Below are 18,054 nucleotides of genomic sequence, written 5' to 3'. Positions count from 1 at the left end.
GGAAAATTATCACAATTACTCATATAATTGAGCCGTCTTTGTAGCAAGTGAAGCTTCAGTAGCCTTTTTCCATCAGCCAAAATGGTTTCATTATATGTGTTTTTCATATTCCCTGACATGGGGCTTCACTGAGGGCCTGGCACGTGGATGAGATGCAGGGGAAACACTGTGAACCATTAAGGTCACAGTAGGAATAATTATCCCAGCTATGGAAAGAGCATCTAGGGCCTTTTCTCTTCCCCAGCACAAATGCACCGTCCACTGCTTTTAGTCACAAAGAACTTTGTAACAAATGGAGCTTCCACCTACTACTTATACAAAGAAGAGAGGGGGAGAGTAAGAGACTTGTATCAACATGACAATTTTCCATCATTAAGACTAATGACAGGCACGGACTGTGGGGATCAAGGGGAACACAAAAAAAGGAGCGCATTCAGGTGTTGGGTGAGTGCTGACCTCCTTCCTGTCTTTTTTAGCGACTTCAATCTTTACAAAAACTAGAAAGAGGTGCCAGACGAAAGCTCAGAGGCAGCTGAACTTCAGGCAGCAGCCGAGTCCTCCACGGAAAATGACTTAATTGGGAAATTTGCATGTTTCCCATTTGTGAGGACATTAATTCAATGAGACATACATTTGCACACATTTAATTAAGCATTGTTTTAACATGGGTCACAGAAAATTCAACAAATAGTTGACCCCGTCACATTATCCTGTGTATGATTTGCCCCTCTCCTAAAAGGAAAGAGCTTTCACTTTGATTCAGTTAATTAAGATCATGAAAACCCCACCGTTAATCACATTTCACTCCCAATGGCTCTCTTTATGGACAATTCTTGGATTGATTTGGACCTCCAATATATTAATGTCAGAGAATATCATAATGTTTTAAGAAAGTATGTAGCTAGATGTGTTCATTTAACTTATTTTGTCCCAACATAATATGTCCAATCACTAAGTGCGGAATAGGCCTTTGAACAACGCCAATATGGTACCTATATGAATCCTCTTCTTAGAAAACCTCTTGAAAAAGACGGAATATGGGAAGACAGTCTACGTAGTATTTCTCAGTGTGCAGGTGTCTGTTACTTGCAGTGTCTGGAGACAATTATCTCTGGCTGATCTTCCAAGACTGATGTGGTTACTCTGCTAAAATTCCACCAAACAAGGCTGGCAAATACTCAGCCATGTAAGAAAATAACAATGAAAATATTGTCTAAAAGTAACATTATACGCTTGGGAAAGTTTAAAATCACATCCTCTAAAACCTCAATGAACAACCTGCATATTTATTTAACCTTTGACATGTTATTTCGTGTGTCATTTTCTCAAAAATAACAACAACAAAAAACATAACAACAGTTGAGCAGTTGAGACCCTGACTATTTCAAATACATATTTATAGAGACAGTGTTACCACTTTGAGATTTTAAGGGCCGTGCAGTGCTTGTTTGGTGTTATTTTATTCTTGATTGGAGTTGATCTAACTCGACATCAGGAAGTGTCTCAGACAGACGTGTGATGTACGGGAAGAAACTCAGACTGACCCAGTCCACAGTGGTGATTGCTGGGTTTTGATTCACCCAGAAGCAACAAGTCCAGCTTGGCTGGCTGTCCCTCTAGAGCACTTGCTCAAAACAGGAAACAACTCACCCAGCTCAGTCAACAAACATCAAAGAATAGAAGTTTGAGTTTACAAGATAAATAAATGAAACATGCATAATATTGTGTAAATATCATTTGTATTCCTAGTTTCATAAACCACTTGGACTGAATACAAACCTATAAGTGATTGTTAATGGTAATGATAATGGAATTAAACAAGAATGTCTGCATGTGCTCTGTTGTTCACAGTGACTCCCTGGCAGTTCTGATGAGTGAAGGTACACTGCACTGAATCCTTACTCCTTCCACATATTGTCATCTTTTGATACACTCACTTATACAGTTTGACATTTGAGAAGCTGTAAATAATGTATCAGGCCTTCTGTCTGAAGTAACTGAAATAAAGGACAATCGATAGCTAGAACATTGTTCCATTTATTATAAGAATACTTCAAACTCAGAAATGGTATAATTTCATAACATTTTTTGCATTTTTATAAAGACATCGTGACTTCTCAACATAATAGTCAAGCAATTGTTCAATTGTATTGCATTTGAATTTCATTTATAACCTAATGCAGTATCTATTTACAGAGTAGCATTGAGTAAATCCAAATCAATTAAGTGTTTGATGCTACATTGAACAGGAAAATGGACCTCTAAGGTTGGCTTAATTCGTCTAGTTGGTGCCCAGCGAAGCAGCAAATTACAAGGTAAAGACCTCCAAGGGCAGAGGAGAAACTGAGGGAAATGCCATCCAGAGGATATGCTTGGATGGATTGATCATACTGTTAAATAAATATTTGTTTATCAACAGCTTGTTTTAGACATCAGACAGATATCAATCACATGTTAAAAGTATTTGGAACTCTGATAAAGACGCATTAATAAATTAATGCAGATTTAAGAGAAATATAGTCATGTTGTCTTGCTATTATTGGCAAATAGATCAAGTTCATGTAATGTAGATGATACTGTTGAGTTTTATCTTTATAAAATGTTGCACGCTTAATGAATACAATATTAATTGGCGACAAAGTAATAAATGTGTAACAAATGGAGACATTTTCCATTTTGAGTTAGATTTAACAAAACGTTTTTTTTTCAGAGCAGTCTCTGATATTCCTAGCCTGTTAGAAATCTACGGCGTGGATATGTTTGCAGGTACTACCTCCTCGTGTAAACAGAAAGATGATGCACAGAACACAGAGCGCAGTGTACTGCACACCGAAAGACTTATGCATTGGAACAACAAGCAATCTTTGCGATAACATACAACCAAAATGAGAAGGTTTTGAAACAGGATATGTTTCTCACCTCTTCCTTTAGAGTGAATATTCTGCAGATATCCTCTGTCCGGCATGTTATCGTGGCAATGTTGTCGCTTTAAATGATCTGTTCAAAATGAACTTGGGCGTTATATAGTCCGATTTCATAGAGCATTTTACAACATTCCTCAGATATTCTTCATAATAAACTGTCACCTCAGGAAAACAACATTTACATCTGCAATGGATGGCCATCTTCGAGAGTAATGTAATTCATAGAATATGGCTGTACACCTCTATGGCTAAGTCTTGCCATGGATAGCGTGTGTCCCTCCCTTCAACATAGAGGAAATGAAATAAAACGGAGAATCCTGTGCCACCAACAACAGTAATTAATCATTGACATGTACTCACATTTACCCTGGACCTTACAGTCTGACGCAACAGAAGAACAGAATTAGTCTGGCAAGCTCGTAGGTGCTGAGAATATTCATTTGAGAAACATGATTTTTCCAGAGCCACAGCATTAATATTTGGCGACTGTTAAAATGTCGTTTGGAAGGGACAGTTAGTGAGGGTTTTCCATCGGGGGGGGGCTGAAATGAGGCCTGTGATACTTCAGGCCCTGTCGCCTCCACCCTCCATCCTTAGCCCTGGCTGCTAACCCTCGTGTGAAGTGCAGCAGGTGTTAAAACACACTCTGCCACAGAGCTACTCACTGATAATGAGTCGTGTCTCCTTAAACTCTCTGGTCCACTGATGCTTCCATGCACAGAGGGTTTATTTTTAGTATAGGCCGGTTAGAGCAATGCCATGATTACATCCGAAGATTAAAAAATCGTGTGAGACTGACCATTACAAGGTACCTCCATCTGGAGGAGCTACGAATGTAAAGGCTGAGGCATGTCATGCTGCAACGAATTTCAATTTGTACAATATGTTACGAATTTGCAAAACGTATGATATATGAATTCCTAGTCACCTAACTTCAGCTAGGCGACTAGGTGGCTAACGCTAACATTAGCTAGATGGTTAAAGTTAGCTAGGGGTCAAGGTTAAGGTTAGGGTTATGTTAAAGGGTTAAGATTAGGGGAAGGGGAAGCTAACGTGCTAAGTAGTTGCAATGTTGCTAATTAGCTCAAGTAGTCCGTGATGAGATTCGACCACACATCCTTCGAGTTGCTAGAGGTTAGTGCCACCCATCCACCTGACCAACTTCCGTGTTTGTCTTGTTAAGTAGCCTTCTGTCTGATGTAACCATACCAAACATAACGTATCATACTAATCTGATTGTCCCGGATTTATGTTTAGCATGTAATGTCTCGTCTATGACTAACGCTTCTCCAAGTCAGCAGTGTTCTTAAAAGCTGTGATTTCCAATTTGAAGTTGCATTTAGTCTGATTGTAATAATAGCATGGAACACAAATTGGTATTCTATTGTTCTTTATTATTCTTAATGAAAATATAGGTTGAAAATAATTCATTCAATCCGTTACATGACATCCAAATGAATATTTGCCCTGTTTGAGTATTGGGGATTTTGTCAAAACAAACATGAATTGTAAACATAGTGAATTACAATGCCATTTGAGAAAGGCTATATAGATAATGGTAACGACTTGATATGCATGTTGTTATATTTAAATATCGGTAGGCTTATGTTTTAGATTGGGTTACTTGACATTTTCTTCAGTGAAACTGTATTCATGTGATTATTTCTCTTCGTCGTGAATTTCCTTGGAATTAAATACATTTAATGGCCTGAAATGTAGGCCTATTGCTCAGAACACGCATGTTCATCTTTACAATTCCAGTTTGCGGATACTATAATCGGGGGGAAAATAATGACAGTTATCAGTCGCACCCACCAAGTGCCCATAAAAATCTGTCCTCTGTTCTGGAAGATGATAATTATTGGTTGTAGTATTATCATTTTTTTGCTGTAGATAGAGGATACCTTTAAGTATTTTTCGAATGTAATTCCAGATATAGATTACTTGAAATTGGGCAATTTTATAGGAGAGAAGTGCAGTTTTCCTTATAAGCTTTAATATGTTATAGAATTCTTCAAATCCAGAGAACCGCTGTCAGACGCACATCGCAGACTAGACGTTGCTCACCATGATGTCAGCGCTCGCATTTTCAAAACACATTTTTAAGTTGCTCGTTCTGCTTCGAGTTCAATTATGCAATTAGGTTGATAATCACAGTGACGGAATTTAACTGCCTTTAATTTGTTATTCAGGTGGAGATGTTGAGCTGCCGGGGAACCGGCTAGTGGTGTTTTTGGTATCAGAACGTCTACACCAGACGGACTCTATAACGTACATTGTCAAATAAAATGAAAGATGTGGATACGTGCTGCTTCTCCGTCACCCTCAATGAGTAGTACGCAATGGATATTGGGGATGTACGTTCTTCTTTTTCATCACATGATTATCGATTAAGTAAGTGCAAATAATGCCTAATCGCTGTTAACTTAATCTCAGTGCTGATTGAAATGTGGAGCCCGTTTATTCTTACTGTATAGCTACTGTTAACTCAACTGATCAACGTTCATACATGCCCTGTTATATGGATCAGCGTGGCTATTGACGGGTTTTTTTCTTCCTCCGGAAACTGAGCCAATAACAAAGGGAAACAGCCTACTCTTTAAGTCAGTCGTCAGTTCAGTTAAATCAAACTTGGTCGGGAAAATGATTGTTCAACGTCTATGGTCTTAATGGAAAACTGTCCGCACCCCCCCATCGATCTCGCTGGGGATTAAATTAGCGGAAGGAGGCTATGTTAAATGTTTTATTTACGTAAATGGTTTATTTACGATTAAACTAGCCTACATTATTATGTTACGGAGTAAATCAAAATGTTTCATTGAACACGATGTGTTTGAATTTCACGACAAAACATGAGGCCAACTGCTGCGGTAAATGGCGTCTGTTGGCTGTTGGGCAAAATACTGTATAGAGGAGATGACATATAGGGCTGCATGGCTCCATATTTAATACGGTATTATATCAACTATATAATTCCCATTCATGGCAAATGAGAGTGAATACTTTATTTATTATGTTGTGAGAGCTGGGTAATAAATTGGTCAGCCAAAGGTCACCCAATCCGTGTTCTAGCAAAGCTATTGCATAATGTAGGCCTATCCCTACTGAAAATGTACTGGACAAGAATTGGGAAAAGGGTAACTTTAATTTGAAAATAAGTTAGCAATAAATGAAATATAATCCCACCATTGTCAAAACACAACCTGTTAAAATATGACAGTTATAACTCATTTCTTAACACTGCTGCCACATCAGCCTCAAATGAATGCCACATTATGTTTCATTCGTTTGATAACCCACACATGAATCATTTGAGGATTTGCTAAAGGGTGTAGTGTTTTACATCGGTTGACAATCTAGCTGATTAGATACAAAGATGATTGTTTTTGTAGGATGATAACACACGTCCATGGTCATCATGATGTAGCCCGCATCAAAACCGTTCAACGCTTAATGGGCCCACATAACGGTTTGTCATGTTATAGGCTTCTTGGAGGCATTTTGTTTTTGGTCATGAAATGATTGCACAATAAAATGCTATACGGAGTGATGTTGCATAGACAGCCCAAATAGGAATCTGGTTTTACAAATATTAAGTTTAAGAAGGTGTTGATTTTCACAACAATATATTTACGCATGTAACATAGGCTAGACTAGTCATTGCTTTAAATGCATCAATTCAACCAGGACTTCTTTGCTCAGATAATTCAGACCACGAGCTATTGCAAGTGTTAAATAAATGGCTAATTATGCGTATGAAAATGAAACATCAGTGTCATGCTAATTCAGCTCGCTTCAGCTGTGGCTCAGAGCACTTGAGACTGGCATGTAATCAAATGGACCTGTAAGTAATACATCTGTGCACGTGAACACCAAAAGACGCAGGTAATAATGAGCCAATCTATAACAATTTGTTATGAGATATCGAAATAATATCTAATGCGAAATAAAACGTCGTTTTTCTGTTAAATAGTACGCCTCAAAGCTACACTTAAATGGATTCATACTGCTATTTCTGAACATGAATCTTTGTTGTTGTAGAGTGAATGATTTGGATGAAACAGTTCTTAGATAATTACACTATGCAGACTGTTTCTTAATGTTTAAATGAACAGCAGGCCGATCAACATAACATGATCTATCCGTAGCCTATTTGTGATTGATAACAGAATAGGCTATTTCTTTACAATTGGATTGTTATTATTATGATAATCAAATAGGCTAGATTTAATTGTGTGTTGTTTCTTTTAAAGCAGACATTTTGGCTGTCAGGGTTTATTTTGCTTATACCTTTCCCTGCTACCTAAGCACTTTAAAAAAATACATCTCAGACCTGAATATGCAGGTCTTGTTGTTCTTCTTGAGTTTATCAGGTCCTTCGGACACAACCCCAGGATCGCCAATAGGCATCATTCTTGGATAGAATGGACCAATCAGCGACCGCCTTTGATGAATATTCATGAATCCCTGATTCAAACCTTTGAGCGAGTTTGTCTAGACCACTGCATCATGCCTAGACTTTTCACAGAGACAAACTACATTTTCTTATGAATGGAAAGAGAAAAAATCAGTACAGCTTAAATTGGGATCCATCCTTCACTGAGATCATAGAAGAAAACAAAAAAGGAAGAGGAGAGATCCGCCAGAAGAGATGACAATGACTACAATACCAGAAAGTCTTAATAGCCCTGTCTCAGGAAAAACCGTTTTCATGGAATTTGGGCCACCGAGTCAACAAATGTCGCCTTCCTCAATGTCTCACGGACACTATTCCATGCACTGTTTACATTCTGCGGGTCATACGCAACACGAGAGCTCGTACAGTCCAGCCTCGTCATTTCCTAGATCTTTAGGTTATCCATACGTTAACTCCGTCGGCAGCCATTCCTCGAGTCCATATCTCAGTACAGTGCAGTCGTACCAAAACAACTCGGCACTAACACAGACACGGTTAGAAGATACAGGTAAGATTTATACTTCATCCCTTTCGGCTCTAAAATGTTCTTGGAATCTTTTGGTTTGTGTTTTTCGGTCCGCAAACACGCTTTGGATTGGAAAAGCAACCCAGATGTCGGGGTATTAGGCTCGGTAATTATTTATTGCGTAATGCTATAAACAATGTATGCAATTACGGGTAATTATACCTAAACTACAGCCTGTAAAACTTGCACTGTGATGCTCATTGCTGTGCAGCGACGTTGGCGAGCTGTCTCCTGAGTAATTTTGCTATTGTCTCCCCTTCTCAGCACAAGAGACAGAGAAGAACACAGTTGTAGAAGGCGGAGAGGTGCGGTTCAATGGGAAAGGGAAAAAGATTCGCAAACCAAGGACTATCTATTCCAGTTTGCAGCTACAGACTCTAAACAGACGATTTCAACAAACTCAATATTTGGCACTGCCAGAGAGAGCCGAGCTCGCAGCTTCGATGGGACTCACGCAAACACAGGCAAGTCAACGTTTGCTTTTACTTGTATTTCCTTAGGCCTAATGCTTGCAGTTTAATGTACTTTTGACCACGTTAAACAATAGGCCACCAAGTGGCTACATTGGCTATGTATTCTCTGTTTGTTTGGGTTATAGACAACTGTTGTCCTCATGTTTTACAAAAAAAATGTTTTTTTTTATCGAATGTTTCGGATTGATTATCATCATGCAGATGTTCTATAAAAAAGGTTACAAATATTTCGAGGATGGGCCTTTAAATCGGCTCCACATAATTCTGGGTAGCTATTTATTATACTTATTTTATTCTTCATAGCTTTTCAATTTGGCCCATAATGGCAAAACCATGTTCAGCAAGCATTTCCTCTTGCATTCAATTATTTATTCATTTTAAATAAAACGAAAAAAATGTAGATGAAGATTGTCCAATTTGCCCTTGACTTTGTGGGAAGAAATATAGGCTTTTACATTCCAAGTCCAAATGCTGCGTCACTGTCGCCTGGTCTAGAGTTCATTGAAATGGCCCAACTAGCCAATCTGAATCACATTGGTTGTCTCTCTCTTTTCAGGTGAAGATTTGGTTTCAAAATAAGCGATCGAAGTTCAAGAAACTGATGAAGCAAGGTGGTGGCACGATAGACTCGAACGCTTTAGCCCAGTTTAATGGTCACGGACCTACGACTGGATCTCCGGTAGCACCGGTTTGGAGCTCACCGACCACCGTGAAAACATCCGTGGGTGCACCAGGGTCTTACATTCCAAGTTATACCTCATGGTATCCAACTGCACACCAAGAGTCTATGCAGCAACCGCAACTCATGTGAACATAACTGTGAGCTGATAGACCTGTCCCGCCCTCTATACTGCCATGGCCCATATCAGGAGATGTTGGGTCAACCACCCAGCGTGGCCTTGCACTGGCCCGCTGCAGCCATGCACAGATGTAATCCGGAGTTCGCTCTCAAAGTTGCCAGATGACATATTGGCCTCTTCATACCGAACGAAGGCACAGAGAATAGCCTGGGAACCGAGAGACTGAAAAGGCACTGCCCCAAGGGCAAGAAGTCCTGTCATGTCCACGACAGATGCCGGAAATTGTTTTGACAAATGGGTCTTCAAGCTGCTGTTATTATCTTTTGTGACATTTTAATAGGCTATGTGTTAAACGAAATATATTTTGCTGTAACAAGTCAGTGAGAGTATATTTATGTATACTGTGTTTGATTTGAAGATTGGCTACATTTCTTATCCCAATGATGATAAAAAAAATAGGCCTATGAAGCCGCGTGTTACCAAGCACGATCAGATTTAGGCTAGGCCTCTACATCTCCAACGAAGGTCAACATGGTGATTTAACCATGACCTTAAAACCTAGCCTTTAAACAGACAAAACCCCCATTGGTCTATAATGTAACTTTGACCAACGAATGTAGGCCAATCCAATGAATCATTTCAAAAATAGTCTCATCATTTTTACGGGCATGGAATCGAATCTCCAGTCCGTTCCTTAGTTTTCACAGCTCGAGTTGCACGCGCCCTTGCGCATGCTTCCATGCTGTCTTTGTATGTTAATTTAAGTTAAATTATTTCGTTTTTTTTCTCCATGTCTGTGTCTTTATTTAATATGCAGTGTGTTTGACTTATGAAACGACAACAACGTGTTGTTAATAAAACGTTTAAATGATGATTTGCTGCTTGAGAAGAGCATTAAGGTGATTCCGATGATAAAGATATGATAGTTTGTCATTGTTTTTTATGTGTTGAGCGGTTGGATGTACATAAGGACAATATAATAGGCATTTTTTCAGCTTTGGTTTGTGCTGTAATCGATATGTTGTGAAATAGGATTTTTTTTAAAAATTTTTTTTACATGTGTTCATTAAGATGAATGTGTTTAGCAATCTAGAAATATTTAGTTTTGTATTGATCACTTTAATTTATTGCTTTGTTTTATGGAAGTTATGTACATAATATTGAAAACAGTAAAGCTATGATTTAAAAGGCCAGTATAACGTGTCAGAGTCCTTACCGGCCATGTGTTGTAGGGCCACAACTTTCACATTTCCATGCAAGTCCATGTAACCCTGGGATATGACATGCAGCTATCTCTTCAGGACGTATATTTAAAACTAATACAGAGGTAACATACAGTGTGATCAAATAAAGCCTATATGATTATTCCTTTTCATTAGTCTACAATGTGCAGCATTGGCCGTATAGCCTACATGTGATTCACGCACAGGCGTTCAGCGTTTCTACGTTTTAGTCCCTAGGACTATCAGTTTAGCATCATCTCTTACTGTGAGTGCTGGATATAGCCATGCTGAAGACGTGTCAATTCCAACCTGACCTGATTAATGATGTCAGTTTCTATAACATTGTAATTCCTTCAACAATATAGTGCTTGTTTCTTTTCAGTTTCATTTAGCCGCTATAAGCTCCTTTTAAGTCTTCTGTGGTTCCAACAAACACTGTTTTCATCGATGAATGGAGGAGAGAGCAATGGGGTGTGTTAAGTGAATAATTGGGCGAGAGGCAGGTGCTGCAAAAAGACTGGTTGGTAGAGGAGGTGGGGGTGGGGTTTAAATGTAGAGAAGTAAAAGTGAAAAGTTCAAAGGGCTCTTGTTTGGGTTTGATGGTTTAACTGCGCTTTTACAGAACATTCTGAAGCACCCGATGAGCCGAGGAAAGGACCAATTGAGTGAAAACACTACAGGCCTACCGGAGACAATAGACTGCCAATATCATCCCGTGCACGCACCATGCGGATATACACTCATCCCAGTTGTCTATTTCATAAATACAAGGCCTATATATCCTATAATTCAAATATACAAAATAAAATATATACTTCAGAAAAAACGGAGTGTTATGTTCTTCAAGTTGTTAATGACAAAACTAAAGATTTTCCATAAGTTCGTGTATAGAGCATTCACACATGAATATTAAAATGTGAGTGTTTAGTAATTAAGATGACAAATGTGACACCATTTGTGTGACCCGCAGAGACGTTCTAATGTTAGCCGGCTTGGCCAGAGCAGAAAAGGCACCAGCCATCCCTTGAGAAAACCACAGCAATAACGTGGCTAACTCACGGCCACAAAGTGCCCTTAAAGTTCACGCGTAGTCAGATCATCCATATGCATGCCTTCACTTAATTGTTTGATTTATGTTCAATACAATGAGCAAGATAACAACCTGATCACATTAATGTTATTATAACTTTGGCATGCATGCTATTATTGTTATTATTATTCAGGGAAAGGAGGAAAAATAAGTGTTAGTCTTGGTTTTATTTTGTCACCAGGTTATCGTTAAATCAACTAATTGGGCCTATTATGCATAGCAAATCATTTTCATTTTAATGATCAATGATATTATTGGCTAGCCTATATGTGCCTTTAACTCTTTTCTCTGTGTAAAAATGAATCTTTATGTTTTTCCCATTCACTTGGTATTAGTAGTCCTATATAGGCTACTTTCTTTATGAGGAGCATAGCCTGGAAATAATCAAGGTGAAAATGTTAGAATGAGGCGTCTGCAACATAAATATACTCTCGCTCTTCCTCCGAAAGGCGCAGCTGCACGTCCAAGAGGTTCAGTGCTATTTCACTGTATTCTCCCCTTGATTACGAGCCGAGCCCATCAAACCCAACATAATTACAGTAATTTGCCCTTATTTATTCTAATGCAGTTTCCCATCTCTGGGGTAATTATGAGCAATTTTTTCGCACGGGGAATATTTGAGCGTTAACAAAAGAGACACTAAAAGAAATTTGCTGCGCAATGAAAAACGTGAAATAGGTGAGATGCTGTCTCTCCGCTGTTCCCTTACATGTAAGGCTGGCAAATTGCTTGCAGGTGTATAGCGCGGGATTGTCTATGCGAAGAGGGTTCAAAATTAGCAAAGCACAATGTAAGAGTAATGAAGGCAGTGGCTAAATTACAGAAAGAGTGGAGGCTTTTTCTATGCCAGGTCCCTTCCAAATCCATAGGCTACAGTACCCATTTCCTGATGTAAATATAGAATCAGTCATAGCATGGTGAGTATTGTCTCCGGAAGATTAATCGAGAATCGTTGTTTTTTTGTCCCATTTTTGTACACGTTTTTAATAATAATAATTTTAAAAACAGTGGGTTCGATTCCCGGGACAACCCAAACGTAAAATGTATGCACGCAATTCTGTAAGTCGCTTTGGATAAACGCGTCTGCTAAATGGCATATATTATATTAGTATTGTATACAGACGCATATGACAATAAAATAACTCGTTACAGATAGTATATTATGGACAAAATAAATGACCTTGTTTGACATTTGTGTAATTTCTATGTTTTCAAGTTGTCTAGAATAGGCTACTTGTAACACATTACAATTTGACATGCGAGCATAATTTTGATATTTCCAGAAATTAAATGTATTAAATTGAAATTGAAAATAGATTTGTAATATCTCAATGAATAGGCCTACAATGAATTACTAACTATATATCCGTTTGATTGTTATAGCCTAATCGTGATGTCTGTATTAAACAATCAATTATGCCTAATGGAATCTTGGGGAATACTAAATAGGCTATCCACCCCCCCCACCCCCCCCAAAAAAATTGGAACATAACATTTTAAAATATAGAAAATAACGCTCCATACTTACCTTAATCTCTAAGAAGGAAGCTCGCAGAGTCTCTTTTCGACAGGATTCAAAGATTCCCTGATTTCGATAAAGGCAGATAAATGAGAGTAGCATCTCGATGCATGGGCAGATGTTGAGCGCTTGAATCCCAGAAACTGTTGCCCATGAAGTGTTAAGTGCTATAACAGCACAGCTCGGAATATGACTGAACATTTCTGCTTTATTTCCCCTTTTTATAGCTGATGGAAAAAAATTGTAGATTATTAGCATAAATGTTTACTCCTCATTACGCTGATGACATTGTGCACTCGAGATCTTGGTAATCTTTGGGAAAATTATGAGTAATTTTTAAAAATGTAAAGCAGCAGTTACCATGCAATTCAGGCTAATTCTGCGTAGGCTCCACACAGATATAATTATCGCCGAGTCAAGATGGTATGCTAAAACCTATGCATTGATATTCCAATTTATTATGTACATACAACTTTGACAATGTTGATGCTTGAAATAGCCTGAAATTGTTTTGTGCAAAAAAAATTACAGCCCATATTAGGACATCTAAAATTGCGAAGAATTATATAGTAATTGCAGGCTTTCAGATCGGAAAGCGCCAGAATGCTCAAACTAGAGCAAATGTGGATGTGATTACAGATCAGGGTATAAATTAGGATGGGGGTATGGCATTTTCAAGTTGCCTACAGGATAACGGAAGTATAAAGCCACATCATTTCTAATCGGTGAGGATGAGGATGAGACATGGATGCAGGGCGCAATAAGAAAAATACATATCATTGTGATTGTCATTAACCATTGTTCGCTCGAGACTTATTTTTATTTGACATATATGCACTTCAAGCACCAAATAGACAGAGAAAATGTGGTTTAATCTGTCAGATTTTCTTTAATTGATCCCGTGCGTAATGGCTACATATGCTTCCATCAGTGAACATTATTATTCGTGTGTAGACAAAGACTAGAAAATGCTGCAATGTCAGCTAAGGGCATGTGTTCTGAGGACCTTTCTGAAGCAGGTGAATTAGTGCAAGTCTTTTATGGAGATTATTGTTCCATCCAAACGTCTATAAAGGGAGACCGTCAAAGCCAACGCGAGTATGAGCACGCACATTACGCACGCACTAGCTCATCACATGCGAAATGAGTACATCTTACTAAATGTAAAGTACCGCATATTTAAGCATGTATTTATCCAATATATATATATATATATATCTATTTATTCACCGCAGTCTTCAATCAAATGTGTATTATCTTGTTTCTTGTTGCACAGGCCCACTCAACGTGTGGTAGGCCTGCTGTCCCGCGGGACGCCTCATATCAAGATAAAGCAACGACAGCCCCAGGGAGAATGTTCCATCTTGTAATGTGGCAATCACTGACAAGGTACATCCTTATGCAAAACGATTCCACGTTATGTGGCTTATGATCACTCAACCATAAAAAGCAACGGGGCGACGAGATGATCAAACCTAGCAAACGCTCGTCCATTGGGATAGATAGGCCTTCAAAGCTATGTATTTTACATCCCTTTAGAGAACAGAGTGAATAAAATATAAATAAACGTAATAAAATGTTTCTTTTGCGTCAAAGAAAATCTAGATTTTATCCTTACATTTCAAAACAGAGGATCGGCCTACAAAACACAGGATAGGAGCGGCAGGTAGCCTACTGGTTAGAGCGTTGGGCCAGTAACCAAAAGGTTGCTGGATCGAATCTCCGAGCTGACAAGGTAACTGCCCTGAACAAGGCAGTTAACCAACTGTTCCCCGGTAGGCTGTCATTGTAAAAAATAATTTGTTCTTAACTGACTTGCCTAGTTAAATGAAAGGCCTACTATCTGGAATGCATTTGAAAACTTGGCTGAGATAAAGTAGATAACATTTAGCTAAGAATACGATCTTATAAATAAATAAAAATGTGTTTACCAGCCTAGTCTACGATGGGAAAATCTAGGTCGAGCCGCACATGAGAAGGGACTTGTGTTGTGTGAGTGAACAAAATGTGAGAAATGTTTCCATGTTGTTTAGCTTCAGGCGGTCTTGGGTCTAGTTTTTTGATTGGACTGAGTTCATAAAACGTCTGGAGAGCGGCGCTGACTCCAGAGAGTCTGAGGGGTTGAGCTCAGTCATACGCCCTCATCTTCCCTTTTGCATGCCACGGCGTGTTGCGTGCCTTTGAATACTCCAGCGCTCTCTGCGCCCCCGGCACTGTGTCTCTGCTCTGTTATTAATCATCCTGTTTCTATCAGGTTCCCAGAACCATACCCAGCTAGATTTAACGCGTCTATAAAACACGAGTTAAGAAGACGAAACAATTTGCAGCTAATAAAGAATACAAATGCAAAACCAAATGGTGGTATTTTAATATGGTTATGACTTAAGCTACGTCTTTCAAAAAGCTTGTCGAGCCCATACCTGCGACGTTCATCACATTTTGTGAGCTACGTTGAAAGATTTACAAGTGTCAGGAACATGTCTTCTGGCGCCGTGGTATATTACATGGAGGTGGAGTAGGTTTCTTCTCTCACTAGGCTAAATAAGAAAGCTCCATTGAAGTGTGCTTATTGATAGGCTGTAAACACGTACAGAACCGGGCTAAGCTTCAATGCAAAAATAAATCCACTTCTCACTTAGTATACACATTTCTTAAAGTTCTTCAAATTGAGAAAAACACCATGTACACAGAAAACATATTTTATTTTAAATAACGTCTCATCATATCATTATAAAAGAAACACTGCTAACCATAAAAATAAATTAAAGACAATATACCATCAAAAGGTTATACAAGTTCATTAGAATATGGGACAATCAGTAGCTTACGAAGGATTAGAAGGTATTTGTCCCTAATATCAACAAGGAAAAAATGACAGGACTTAATATGAAAAGAATGTTCTGAAATATGCTCAAAGACGAATTCTGACACCTCACAAAATAAATCAAGAGTAAAGAATAGGCCCTATAGAAATCTGGGTGCATGTAAAACATTGATCTCATCATACAACAAAACTGAGGTCATTTTCAAAAGGCACGATACAGTTGCAAATTGTGCTAGATGTGACAGTTGTTTACATCCTGCAATCAACTTTTTACTTGCACTGATGCAAAAGTAACGCCCGCGCTAAAAGAAAGCAACGCACTCTGCGATTCCTCTGGATATTAGTGGTTCATACATTGTATCCATTAAAATAAACTAAATAAATAAATACAAAAATAACTGTACAAATCTGTAGTCTGCCATTTGCCGGTGTGAGGACGGTGACCTTCTGAATTACCCTGGCACTTATACATGAAGTTGGCCAACGTTGCGCGTAAAGTTCGCTTTGTGAGGTCTGTGGAAATGTATCATGAACTTTTAAAAAAAAAAATGTTTCACCAGTATTCTCCGAGTAAGAGTCAATTGTATTAAAATATTGTCCCAGCGCTCAAGACGGAGTTGTGGTGGTTCGGGACTCGCGGGACAGACTGAAGATGTGTTGCAGAGTTCGTTGATGAGTACCAAGAGTAGTTTGCCAAGAAAGAAGGCGCAGTCGTATTTGGAGGGCTGCTGCTCTGAGGTAAACTGGAGTTTACATTGTTCATGATCTGATTCTGTGGAAAGTCCCAGGCATTGGCGGGTGGAGAGTTACACTGGGGAGACTCGATGGAGGCCACATGTTGCTCAGGGGGGATTTCTCCACTTTTCCACAACTTCTTGAACTTGGAGCGACGGTTCTGGAACCAAATTTTCACCTGAAAAGGAACTCTGTTACTATTGTTCTAAACCTAAAGCTTATTTCAAAACGTAGCCTAACCAGAGCCAAACTATACACAACAAATGCTGGATAAATATAAATAGCAGTCCAAAGTAAAATGTCATGCTCATATAAAATAAGTAGCTAGCCATAATATTCACCGATTGGTGGGGGATTTGACAGAAACTGGATGCATTGCAGAGATGCACTAACCTGGGTTTGTGTAAGGCCCATTGAGGCTGCCAGCTCGGCTCTCTCCGGTAAAGCCAAGTACTGTGTCTTTTGGAATCTCCGTTGAAGAGCGGCCAGTTGGAAGCTTGAATAAATAGTTCGAGGTTTTCTGACCTTCTTTGGTTTTCCGTTAACCATTCGGATTTCAGGTTCACTTTCTTCTTTTTCTGAGAAATACATGTAAGAACAATTGTTAAAAATGCATACCATTTTTGATCTTAGTAGAATTGACATGTAATAGAATACGAACAGGAAAACATTGCGATTTTATTTACCTGCATCCGTTGGAGTCGGTGAAGAACTCGAACCATAGGAGCCGTAGGTGCCATAAGAGGAGTTGAAACCAAGATCGTATGATTTGTTATTGTATTGAACGCTGCTCATACCACTGCTGTGGTACTGGTAAGTTCCGAGTTGGCCATATGGAGACCCTGCGCAGTGTCCAGGCTGTTGGCCAATGTAAAAGCTGCTGTCCGTCGCCGTCGATACTGGTAGAGTTGGGGATTCCTGCGATTTGTGCAAGCTGTGGTAACTGTTCGAGGTAATCTGGTTCGAATGCATATCTGTATTTAGACTGTCAAAAACTCCAGTCATTTTATCGGCAAAGTCGCGCAAGTATATGTGGTTGAAGCAATGCAATTGAACACGTCAATTTGCAAAGAATCTCGTAGATTAAATTACTTTTGAGTGTAAAATGGCATCCCCGTGAACTTTACCTAAAAACGACGAAGGTGTGTCCCTCTCTCAGTGGTCTGTGATTGTCTGCTATAGGATGCTAGCGGGCGGGCATTTATCCAGTATCACGTGGGAGGCAGAGCTGGTATTTCCGAGGCAGCCAATGAGTACTGTGTGCATGTCTGACAACTCCACAGATTTTCAGACTCCACCATTTACTTATCCCGCTTGTTTGCCTTGCACCGATTGACAAATGTAAAACAATATTGAACAATATATCGTAAACTAAACTTATAAAGCGTAGGCTATAAAAAATAGGATGACAAATGTTTGTAAAATATAACATTTAGCAGTTATTTATCTGTTATAGAGACCTGCTCTTTGAAAAACCTTCTGGA

At 38.9% G+C, this 18,054-nt stretch overlaps 2 protein-coding genes across 2 annotated transcripts; one reads left to right on the top strand and one right to left on the bottom strand.

Moving 5' to 3' along the window:
• The first annotated feature begins 6,527 nt into the window (after window positions 1-6,527).
• LOC115156018 (homeobox protein Dlx1a) lies at window positions 6,528-11,221 on the top strand. Its single transcript, XM_029703201.1, has 3 exons — window positions 6,528-7,888; window positions 8,171-8,370; window positions 8,936-11,221. Exons 1-3 carry the CDS (start codon window positions 7,576-7,578, stop codon window positions 9,188-9,190), a joined length of 768 nt encoding a protein of 255 aa, XP_029559061.1. The 5' UTR covers window positions 6,528-7,575; the 3' UTR covers window positions 9,191-11,221.
• Window positions 11,222-16,381: 5,160 nt separating this feature from the next.
• LOC115156017 (homeobox protein Dlx2a) lies at window positions 16,382-17,739 on the bottom strand. Its single transcript, XM_029703200.1, has 3 exons — window positions 17,257-17,739; window positions 16,964-17,148; window positions 16,382-16,748 (listed from the first exon to the last, which is right to left on the bottom strand). The coding sequence occupies exons 1-3, from the start codon at window positions 17,573-17,575 to the stop codon at window positions 16,422-16,424; spliced, it is 831 nt and encodes a 276-aa protein (XP_029559060.1). The 5' UTR covers window positions 17,576-17,739; the 3' UTR covers window positions 16,382-16,421.
• Window positions 17,740-18,054: the final 315 nt, after the last annotated feature.

Source organism: Salmo trutta, chromosome 20 (genome assembly GCF_901001165.1).
Source record: "Salmo trutta chromosome 20, fSalTru1.1, whole genome shotgun sequence".
NCBI classification, from domain to species: Eukaryota; Metazoa; Chordata; class Actinopteri; order Salmoniformes; family Salmonidae; genus Salmo; species Salmo trutta.
The sequence above is the reverse complement of the archived record's forward strand: the minus strand, read 5'-3'. Positions and strand labels throughout refer to the sequence as shown.

Coding starts and splice junctions, on each gene's coding strand:
- LOC115156018 (XM_029703201.1), top strand. CDS start 7,576: ATGACAATGACTACAATACCAGAAAGTCTTAATAGCCCTGTCTCAGGA. Junction 7,889..8,170: donor GACACGGTTAGAAGATACAG/GTAAGATTTATA, acceptor TCCCCTTCTCAG/CACAAGAGACAGAGAAGAAC. Junction 8,371..8,935: donor TGGGACTCACGCAAACACAG/GCAAGTCAACGT, acceptor CTCTCTTTTCAG/GTGAAGATTTGGTTTCAAAA.
- LOC115156017 (XM_029703200.1), bottom strand. CDS start 17,575: ATGACTGGAGTTTTTGACAGTCTAAATACAGATATGCATTCGAACCAG. Junction 17,149..17,256: donor ACCGACTCCAACGGATGCAG/GTAAATAAAATC, acceptor TGTATTTCTCAG/AAAAAGAAGAAAGTGAACCT. Junction 16,749..16,963: donor TGGGCCTTACACAAACCCAG/GTTAGTGCATCT, acceptor GTTCCTTTTCAG/GTGAAAATTTGGTTCCAGAA.